Source organism: Mastomys coucha, unplaced genomic scaffold (assembly GCF_008632895.1).
Source record: "Mastomys coucha isolate ucsf_1 unplaced genomic scaffold, UCSF_Mcou_1 pScaffold18, whole genome shotgun sequence".
Classification (NCBI taxonomy): Eukaryota; Metazoa; Chordata; class Mammalia; order Rodentia; family Muridae; genus Mastomys; species Mastomys coucha.
The window spans coordinates 90,342,013-90,352,861 of record NW_022196900.1 but is presented as its reverse complement, the minus strand read 5'-3'; the positions used below and the strand labels follow the sequence as shown (position 1 = coordinate 90,352,861).

At 45.5% G+C, this 10,849-nt stretch overlaps 1 protein-coding gene across 4 annotated transcripts in view; it reads left to right on the top strand.

The window, feature by feature from the left end:
• The first annotated feature begins 3,835 nt into the window (after window positions 1-3,835).
• Dhdds (dehydrodolichyl diphosphate synthase subunit) overlaps window positions 3,836-10,849 on the top strand; it is a 28,843-nt gene continuing 21,829 nt past the window's right edge. Inside the window, exons 1-5 of one of the 4 annotated variants that reach the window (XM_031378996.1) lie at window positions 3,836-4,010; window positions 4,510-4,637; window positions 6,484-6,600; window positions 8,701-8,843; window positions 10,246-10,362. In XM_031378996.1, coding sequence (XP_031234856.1) covers window positions 4,575-4,637; window positions 6,484-6,600; window positions 8,701-8,843; window positions 10,246-10,362 — 440 coding nt within the window. In that variant the 5' untranslated portion in view covers window positions 3,836-4,010; window positions 4,510-4,574. The remainder of the gene's footprint in view (window positions 4,011-4,509; window positions 4,638-6,483; window positions 6,601-8,700; window positions 8,844-10,245; window positions 10,363-10,849) is intronic. The other 3 variants (XM_031378995.1, XM_031378997.1, XM_031378999.1) reach the window with 3 other exon arrangements.

The following is a 10,849-nucleotide window of genomic DNA, read 5'->3' as shown; positions in this document are numbered from 1 at the left end:
TGTGTGTGTGTGTGTGTGTGTGTGTGTGTGTGTGTGTGTGTGATTGAACCTTGGGCTTCATTTGTGCTAGGAAGTACCCTGCCACTTGGGTTATCCCAGTAAGGATGCCATTTAAGACCAATACTCTTATTTCCACCCAGTACTAGCCAGGCATGAGAGCATGAGGCAGGGACTCAAATCCTTAGCCTTTCACAATCTTGGATTCCAGAGAGGCCCATGGAGTGTAGGCCTCTGTGGCAAGTGTGATGGTTGATAGCTAAAGCAAAGAGGGGGTGGGGAGTCTCGTTTACATGCTTTGAGATCGCCACAAACCTACCTCACTGTGTTGAAACGGGACAAATGCAATAGAACACATTGGGTGGTGTGTGTGTCTGATCCTGGTTTCTTGTTTCCCTCCCCAAATGCTGCCCCCACCCCTAGCTAATTGTATTCGTCTGGCCTTTGTAGGACTTTACTGTCTCTGAGTTGGTGATTGCTAGGTGGCCTAGTTGTGTAAATATAAATGTGTTGGTCTTCATGTTCTTTTGGGGTTTTATTGTTTACAAAACTTTTGTTGTATTGAGAGAAAAATAGCCAAAGCATCTTTGACAGGAAGTTCTGCACCAGACAACATCATCTGAAACCTAAATGTGGGGTTCTCTTCTTGGAGTGAGCCTCTGAGACCATGGCTCTCCCTTCCATGCTCCTCCCCTATCTCCCATTCTGGACCACAATGACCTTAAGACAGCCTCTCTTCTCCCTCAGAAGAAAACTTATGCTCATTTACTTCTTTGGGTATCACTACAACTCTTGAATAACCCATGTAAAAATTTCAAAGAAGCCAGGAACCTCGTTCTCCCCTTGTCCCTAACTCAGTGAAGAGTTTTGGCTGGTGGTTTTGAGACAAGGTCTCACTCTGTAGCCGGAGATAGCCTCAGCTTCCTGGCTATCCTCCTGCCTTAGACTCTGTGCAGGGATTGCAGGTGAGCCACTTCTCCCTGGCAAGACCATGTATTTCATGGTGTGATTCGCCTTTGGATGGATTGAACCAATGTAATCTGTCACCCTTAGGTAGAGAGAAGCAATTGTGGGACCTTCCATGTAGAAAGTGGAATCTGGAGACCAGAAAAGGGACTATGAATGTACAGTCACTCAGGAACTTAATGCCGGTGCAAGAAACTTATGTCAAAGAGGCCACAAGATTGTTACTAGGAGACGGACGAATGTATCTCCATGTTTACTGCTAGAAACCAAAGCTTTGTGAGAAATCTTGAATTTATGGGGAGGGTGGGAAAGGGTGTGCTTGCCTGTCCTTTCCCTGATAACTTCCCTGAACTGCAGGAGACTAAGCCCCCCCTCCCGGGGCTTGGGCGACCCCACCCCTGGGGTGTTTTATTTCATGGTTGATTTTTACTGTACCCGGGTCCTTGTATTCCTATCATTTTGTAACACATGCTGACTTTCCCTTCCCTTCTCTTCCCTGGGAAAATAAAGACTTATTGGTACTGCAGAGTTGGTGCTCTTCTCTCACCAGACGCTTTGGGGTGCTTTCTGGGCGCATAATCCCCACCAAGGATTGGGAAGTCACAGGACCATTAAGTTTTCCCCTTCCCACTTTGTTAGGGATGAATCTTGGAAAGTTCAGCCCTTGTAGCACCTCATTACACTGGATTTTTGTTTCTAGTTAAGGCCTCTTGTCCCTTCCTTGGAAGCTGCCACATTCAAGAGGGGATTAGAGGCCTGGCATGCATAAGAATGGGGATGCCTATGCCTCTGCTGGGATGAAAGGCTGGGGCCAGGGCTTAGGGCATGAGACTCTAATAATGCTTGTCCTTCGCTCCTCAAAGCCCTTTACAAATCCTAATTAACCCCTTGCAACACCCCAAAAAGGAAAGTGCCATACAGAACCGGGGAAGTTGAGGCCAAAGGAGGTTCTCCCAACTATAAACCAGTATTTTCTGATAAAGTTTGCTAACTTTCTAGTGAGCGCTTCCAGGAAGATTTTTCAAAGGGAGGGGTAGGAGGGGGATACTTTACCAAAGGGAAACCTAAGTATTAACAGAGAGTATGGATTAAATAAATCCTCAAACTTACTAGAGCAGGGGGTTTGTGACCCTGTAGCTAATTGCACCAGAAGTTAAAACCCAGCCATGCTATCTACTAGGCTTCCTGAGCTCAGAGCCTTCCTGAGAAATTGATGTCATTAGCAGAAGCTTCAGGGCTCACAAAGGAAATGTGAGTGTGAGAGAGCTGATGAATGGGGCATTCATCTCCACAGCTTTGTCGAGTCACGCTTTGTGCTTTCCTCAGGTAAAGCTGGACAGGTGACATCTTACCCTGTGCCCTATGCCATCTTACCACAGGGCATATGAGGTTAAAAAAAAAAACAAAAACGTTCGTTGGAATTGTGAAATTCTATTACAGATGGAAGTATGATTTGAAAGAAATACTAGTTGCATCAGATGCTGAAAGTTCAGTTTTTGGCTTTTTTTTTTTTTTGAGAAAGCAGAAGCGCTTCTTCCCCGTATCATTAAATACAATAAAAGGCAAGGCAATGGATGATACTTTTGAGGACGTAAGACTCCTGAAGGCCAGTCTAGGCCCAATTTTGTTCTGTTAAGTATCTAAAAGTCCTTCAAGCTAATGCCTTTGAGTTCTCGCTTGGCCCCCAAAGCTCTCCATAGGTGTACTATGGTGTTTTGTTGTATGTTTAAGATTGTTTCTATTTTTGTTTAGTTTTGAGCCTGAGTTTTCCCGTGTAGGCCATGCTAGCCCAAGGTGACCTAAACTGCTGATGGCCCTCCCTTCACTGGCACCATGCTATTTTATGCTGGGCTGATAACAACCCTGGGCTTCTTCCTGCATACTAAGCAAGCACTCTACCACTAGGGCTATATTCCCCAGCGCTATGGGCTGTGATTTTGGAAGTCCTCAGAGTTCTGGGCTTGTCCTTTTAAGTTCACTAATGAGGGTCTTCGGAATCCGCAAATTATAAAGTCAGGATGCTTTAAATCAGCCCCCCAAAGTGACCAGAGCAAGAAACCTTTCCGATGAATTGGCAACATTAAAAGGCGACAAGTAAAAACACGTTAGAAAAATTTGAAGCAATAGTATCCCATAGATCAGGGTGACTTTAAATTTACTACGTAGCAGAAAAGACTAATCCTCATGGCCTCAGCCTGCTGAGTTCAGTGACGACGCGCCACCAATTTCAGCTAAAAGAACGATTTTAAGACAAAAAAAATTTTTTTTGAATATTTATTTATGAGAGTACACTGTAGCTGTCTTAAGACACACCAGAAGAGGGCATCAGATCTCATTACAGCTGATTGAGAGCCACCATGTGGTTGCTGAGAACTGAACGAAGGGCCTCTAGAAGAGCAGTTAAGTGCTCTTAACCGCTGAGCCGTCTTTCCAGCCCTAAGACAAAAATTTTAAAGAAACGCAGTTCACTTTTCGACGGTTTACGTTCATATCCCCAGCAGTTGGGAGACTGAGGAAGGATTGTCAAAATACAATGTTACTGCGTCTCCCAAAATATAAGCATTGCGATCATCCATAGAGAAACTCATTTTTGAGGTGGAGTAACCCCATCCTCTCTCCGAGCCAAATTGCCACAACACCTGCGCATCATGCCTGAGCCGACCGCTTCCCGGAACCGATCTCTACCTTACAGCAGGGTCTGCGGCGGGAGACCCTAACCCTAGCGGTAGCAGTATCGACTCACGTGACCCTCCCAGGCGCAGTTTCCACGCCCCGCGAGAGCGGCCACCAATAGCCAACTCGCTTGAACTCTCAGCGCTCCGCCCCCGAGTATGCAGGGCGGCCCCGCCCGCACGGACGGAAGAGGCGTGTCCAAGCGCGCAAAGGTGACGTGTTCTTCCAGCGCCGAGTCGTGAGTCGCCCCGGAGAGGTAGAAAAACGCCTTCTCCAGCGTCCTAGGTGGGGAGTGAACACACAGACCCAGAGGAGGGGAAGCTGGAGGTGGACTTCGCCGCGGAAAAAGTCCAGCCGGGAGAGTGACCATCGAGGTAACAGATGTGACAGTCAAGGAGGGTAGTGACTGATTAGCCCAGAGTGAGAAATGGATTGCGGGGCAATAGAGAAGGAGGTTGCGGGGATTGACCAAGATGTAGGTACCTTGATAAGGCAGGATATTTGAAAGAAATGAGTGCACATAAGAAGGATAAAAAAAATGGGAACTACTAGCCGGGCGGTAGTGGCGCATGCCTTTAATCCCAGCACTTGGGAGGCAGAGGTAGGCGGATTTCTGAGTTCGAGGCCAGCCTGGTCTACAGAGTGAGTTCCAGGCCAGCCAGGGCTATACAGAGAAACCCTGTCTCGAAAAACAAACAAACAAACAAACAAAAAAGAAGGGAACCACCTTGTTCCAGAGGTCTCCCGTTGGCTAGTAGATGCCTGAGTGGATTAGAACAGTCTTTGGATTCAGAAACGTGTTGCTTGTCACAGTCTCTTCGGTCAGTTTTATTGCAAACGCGGATGACTTCTCTCCCTTTTCATTTATTCAAGGTTATCTGGCTGAGTTTTCTTGTTGTTTTTGTTGTTCTTGTGTGATTTCTGATACAGCAAGAACTATGTCATGGATCAAAGAAGGGGAGCTGTCACTTTGGGAGCGGTTCTGTGCCAACATCATAAAGGTAAGCAGAACCCCAGAGGAAAAGTTGACCTTTTGGATAGTTAAGTAGTCGAGTTAAAGTTCATTATCAAATTTTAGCAATCCCAATGAAGTGGAATTTAGCAAAGGAATGAGAGAATATTGAAATTATAATGTAGTTTGCAGAGCTGACTTTCTAGTATTTATTGTACTGAGTGACTTATTTTTTTATTAAGGCCAGTCTGGATCTCTTAATATCATTAAATCATATAGACTGTTAAGATTTTTCCATCTGGAAAACTGAACTGTGGTGTTGGGAGTGTTAAAAGAGCCCACTGGTAGGATGGTTTCTTACTAGTCACAAGACTCTGAGTTTGAAAAGGGAAGAGAGAATGTGACTCTGAATGGGAGAGAGCAGACGTTTGCCTCACTAGAACAGTGGTTCTCAACCTGTGGGTCTCACCCCCTTCAAAGGTTGAGCAACCCTTTCCCTGGGTCGGATATCAGATATTGACATTACGATTTACAGTAGTACCAAAATGTCAGTTATAAAGTAGCAGTGAGGGGCTGGCGAGATGGCTCAGTGGTTAAGAGCTCTGACTGCTCTTCCAAAGTTCAAATCCCAGCTACCACATATGGTGGCTCACAACCATCCATAATGAGATCTGATGCCCTCTTATGGTGTGTCTGGTGTGTACTTAGATTTAATAATAAATAAATCTTTAAAAAAAAGAAAAGAAAAAGAGCTGGATGGTGGTGGTGGTGGTGCATGCCTTTAATCCCAGCACTTGGGAGGCAGAGGCAGTCAGATTTCTGAGTTTGAGGCCAGCTTGGTCTACAGAGTGAGTTTCAGGACAGCCAGGGCTACACAGAGAAACCCTGTCTCAAAAAACAACAAGAAAAAATTGTCTTGCCTTAGTCAGAATAAGTCTTCATAAAAATAAAAAAATAAAAAAAACATGCTCTGGCCAGGACAAAAGAACCCTCCTGTACTGTTGAGGGGAATGTAGTCTAGTCAGTGTGAAATTCCTCAGAAAATGAAAGGTAGATTTGGTGTGATCCAGCTAGGTCACTCCGGTGTGCTGTAAAGCATCGGAATCTCCCTCCAGACGCCTACCAGCCCAGTGTACTCTCCTTCACAGTGGCCAGCTTGCTAGATCAGTCTCTGCTTTGCAGTGAGTAATGGAGTTTAGAAGTGTGGAGTACATCAACACAGTGGTGCTTTGTTTAATCATGAAGAAGAAAGAAATCGTGTAGTTCATAGGAAAGTAGATGGAGTTGGTCATCATCACATTAGGTAAAAATAAGCCCATCTTGTAAAAATTAATCTCATGTGCTTTCTTTCCTCCGTGGAATGGTAGGATCAAGAAGTTACAGCATAAGGTGACTACTGTTGATGTGGAGCGGAGAGGACAGGATGCTAGCAAAGGTTAATTGGGGGGGACGAATATGGCAAGTTTAACATGCTAGGCTGGAGACAGTTGGCTCAGTGAGCTGCTCACACTGTACAAGTGACAATGGAAGTACACCAAGTTCTTTCTTACACTTTTATCTTGATACATTGTAATAACAATTATTTAGTGTGTCTATGTGTCTGTCTTTCTCTGTATGTATGTATGTATGTATGTTACATGGAGGCAAATACACGCCACAGCACACATGTGGAGGTGGAGAACAGCATACAAGAGTGGCTTTCCTTCTCCAGCACGTGTCCAGTTCTTGGGGATCAAACTCAGGGTATGGGGCTTGGCAAGAAGCACTGTGCCACGGAGTCATCTTGCTAGCCTTGGGAGTTTATCTGATTAGTCAAACCTGTTAGGTAAGGATGTCATGTTCCCCATTTATCCCAAAGAGAATGAAATTAGTTCATTATTTGTCCTCTTCTACAGGCTGGTCCAGTGCCCAAACACATTGCATTCATAATGGACGGCAACCGTCGCTATGCCAAGAAGTGCCAGGTGGAGCGTCAGGAGGGCCACGCCCAGGGCTTCAACAAACTGGCTGAGGTAGGTGCGGGTGACAGAGCCTACAGTGAGTGATTTGAAGCCCTGCATGACAGCTAAAAAAATGACACTTGGCGCTTCCTCTGGTCTGAGTGCCTTCTGTTCTTGTTTTGTTTTGTTTGTTACTTGCTACCCAAGTGTCTCATCCTGGCATTAGCACAACTGTCGTCATTACAGATTATTAGGATTAGCAAACTTCTGTGTCCTGCTTCCATTAGTCCTTTTTTTAAATTGTATCTCACATCCAAGCTGCTACTAAATGTCTTACCCTTTAGAAAATTGCTGGGTCAGCAGGTAAGGGGGCTGGCCCCTGAGTTCTATAGCTGGACCATGTGTGGTAGAAGGAAGAACTAGTGCCGGCGACTTTGTCTGTAATCTTCATACACATTTTGTGCTGTGCATGAACGCTTCCACACACATGCACGGATGTCAAAGTCAGCTTTTGTAATTGTGCGTATCATTCTATGACTTTATGCTTCTCAAGGCTATTTTTATTTTATTGTTTTACCTATATTCTAGTGATGGAAAAGGTTGCTTGTTTGTTTGTTTGTTTGTTTGTTTGGGGTTTTTCTCAGTATAGCCCTGGATGATCTGGAACGTGCTCTGTTGACCAGGCTGGCCTTGAACTCAGAGAGATCTGCCTGTCTCTGCCTCCTGAGTGCTGGGATTAAAGGCATGTGGGACCACTGCCAGGTTTGCTTGTTATTTTGGGTAGAAGGTTTCACTCTATAACCCTGGCTGGCCTGGAACTGAGTAGATCAGGCTACCTCAGACTTATGGAGATCTGCCTTAGTGTTGGTATAAAGCGTGATATAACATGAGTGGTTCTATTTCTTTTTAAGACAGTATCTTACTTATATAGCCAGGCTGGCCACAAACTCCATGTAACCAGAAGTAACCCGACTCCCGATCTTCGTGCCTCTACTTGGGAGTGCTAGGGTTAAAAGTCAGCTGGCCACATGCCTTTACTCCCAGCAAAGCCAGGTGGATCTCCCAAGTTAAGGCCAGCCTGGTCTACACAGGGAGTTCCAGGACAGCCAGGGCTATACACAGAGACCTTGCCTTGAAAAACCACACCAAACAAAACAGAAAACAACAACAACAAAGGCAACATTTCTCTATGAATCCAAGCTGGACTTAACCTGAGGGTTCTCCTGCCTCAGCCTCTCGAGTGCAAGGTGTATGTTGTGTCAGTGCCCCCAGAAGTAACTCTTGACATGGGTAAGCTTTCAGAGGTGACCAGTATGTCATGTTTAACGTAGCATGAAAGCAACAATCCACTTCTAAATATTTGTCTAGAAAATGAAACACAGGAAACACTATGAAGTGCTGCCCAGTGGCCTGGTTGTTGCTTCTGTTCTGACTTCTCAGCCTCTCAGTCTGCCATTATAAAGATGTTATGTTCTGAGCAGCAGAGCCTCACACATTCTCTCCTAGCCATCTTATCAGGATGGCTTTGTAATCTTTTCCTGCAGGTAAAGGAGCTTAGCCCCAGAGAGGTTAATAACTGCCTACAGCTCAATACAAGTCCAGGATGGGGGTCACTGGGTAAAAACCTAGGACTTTATGTTCTTCCTGAAAAGTTCTTTGAGATAAAATAAAAATGACAGTTTTTAGTTTTTCTTCCTGTTTTGTTTTTTTAAGATATTATTTCTTATAGCCCATGAACAGTATATATATCATGATCAGTATCTGTAGCCCAGGCTGACCTTAAACTCACAGTCTTCTTGCCATCTACCTCCCAGAAGCACAGATTATAAGTGTTCCATAGCATACCTGGATTGTTTTCTTTTCATGATTTTTGTGGTTTGTTTTTTTTTTTTTTTGAAAGGATCTTTCCATGTAATCTAACCTAGCTTGATCCTTGTGCCTCAGCTTTTCAAAGAATAGACCTGAGCCACTACCCCCAGCCTCAGGTTTTTAAGATTCTTGAATGGTGACAACTTTCTTCCTAGTTGGCTCATTATTCAAACATAAGTGCTAAAGTTGCCCTAGCTTTACTCTAGTCTGGGAAGGAGGAAAATCCTTGTTCAGAGCTGAAGCATCTGTTACCTCTCCCTGTTCATCCTGTTGCCTAGCTCTTTCTTTACCTTCCCCCCTCAGACTCTACGCTGGTGTTTGAACCTGGGCATCCTCGAAGTGACTGTCTATGCATTCAGCATTGAGAACTTCAAACGTTCCAAAAGTGAGGTTGATGGACTCCTGGATCTGGCCCGACAGAAGTTCAGCTGCTTGATGGAAGAACAGTAAGCTGCTGTCCAGATGCAGGGTGTCCTGTCCCACCGTCCCTGTCTAACTCCCCTCACCTCAGCCCTGAGCTCTTTTATGTGAAACGTTATCAAGGAGACTGACATCCAAGCTTATACTGGCCTCCACATTCACATGTATGAAAACCATAAAACTGCTAGTCTACTTGTATTCCCTGGTTGGGACCATGGAATCGTTTAAAGAAAAGGCCTTGTAGGTGGCCACAGTAAGTTGTTGGTAGAGTCCGGTTGGGAACCCAGTCCTCGCTCTTCCAGGGCCTTTGTAGTTAGTTCCTCTGTGAACCTCAGGTACCTCACTGTGTTGTCTAGAATGAGCATTCCTATGCACCTTTTTCAGCCTGTCAGGATATTATGGCAGGCTGGCTTGTCAAAGGGTTCCCAGGTAGGGGAGACTGAGAGACAAGTAACACTGAGCTCTAAGAAGCCAGGACTGTATGCAGGATCAGCACAAGTGAGCGTACTTGGATTGAAATTTAGGTACTACTCAAATTTGGATTTGATCAGACTGTACACTGAACGTTTTTAGTCTGGTAGATCCCTCAGAACAGGTCAATGCTTCTTGTTTGACAGACTTTGACAAAATGTGGCTGAAGGCTATTTATGCAGATGGGCCATGGATGTGGCCTTTAATTCTAGGTTATGTCCTTCGGGGCCTGCCAGAGATTCCTAGCACAGTAGTAAACCCCTGCCTCTCCGTATAAAACGCCAGCTTCCCTGTGGCATTCCCAGTGACAGGCTGGGGGCAAACAGTGAAGATTCACCTCGCGGGAGCTACTGTGTGGATGCACTGTGAGTGAGAGTGTGGACAAGCTCTAGAACCAGACTCCAAGACTCAGACCTGGCCATTCATTCATCCATCCAGATTTCTCACCATTCTAATCTTTTTGGACCTCAGTCTCCTGTTCTGTAGAGGAGAACTTATGGTCTGTACCTCAGAGGAATTTGTTGATTGGACTAAAGTATTTCAACCACCATCTAACTCTATAAATATATATTCTCTGTTGTCATTATTCTCTTATTGCACAAGAGTATAACAAATGTCACCGATAATACAGTTCCTACTCTGGAGCAGTTTACTGACTTGCTTGTTTGGGACAGAAATCAGATGTGTAAGACACAACTCTCCCAAGGATCCCAGGGTAGTATTGTGTGGCCAAGGGTTTGTGTTCTCAGTGTAGACAGATATGGTTCAAGCCAGACTGACACACGACCTTGGCAAGTCTTCTGAGCCTTGGTGCAGTACTGGGTACCGCTCTGAGTGTTGGCACACAACAGTGCCTGGCACAGGCGACAAGTTTGAGGTTGGATCTTATGCCTATGCCTGCATTCTCCTGCTCGGCAGGCGCCCCATCACAGTGCCACCTCCTGTCTCCCTTACCAGGGAGAAGCTACAGAAGCATGGGGTGTGCATCCGTGTTCTGGGGGATCTGCATCTGCTGCCCTTGGACCTCCAGGAGAAGATTGCACATGCTGTCCAGGCTACTAAGAACTACAACAAGTAAGTCCTCAGCGTGTTTCTTAGGAGAGGCACCCAGGCACCAAGGTCCATATTCCATGCAAGGCTCTTGAGAGAGTAGTCCGTAATGCTTAGAGACCTTGACCTGTAGAGGAGACCAGGTGCTGTCCTTTCATTCACATGCAAACCTAGTCCCTTGCCGTCCCCACCCCAGTGTTTCTAGGAACTATAAATGTGCACATATGCACACAAGCACGTACACCTACACACACACCACATACACTTGAACGTGACAAGTGTTGGATAGAGATCCTTTATTCTTGGGCTGTTATGGTAGTACATCCCCTTAATTCCATCACGAGGTAGGCAGGAACTGGCATATCTCAGTGAGTTTGAGGCTAACCTAAGCTACATGTGTGACCCTGCCTCAAAAAATTAAAAATAATAATAAAAAGAAATCCAGGAAGCCGGGCGGTGGTGGCGCACGCCTTTAATCCTAGCACTTGGGAGGCAGAGGCAGGCGGATTTC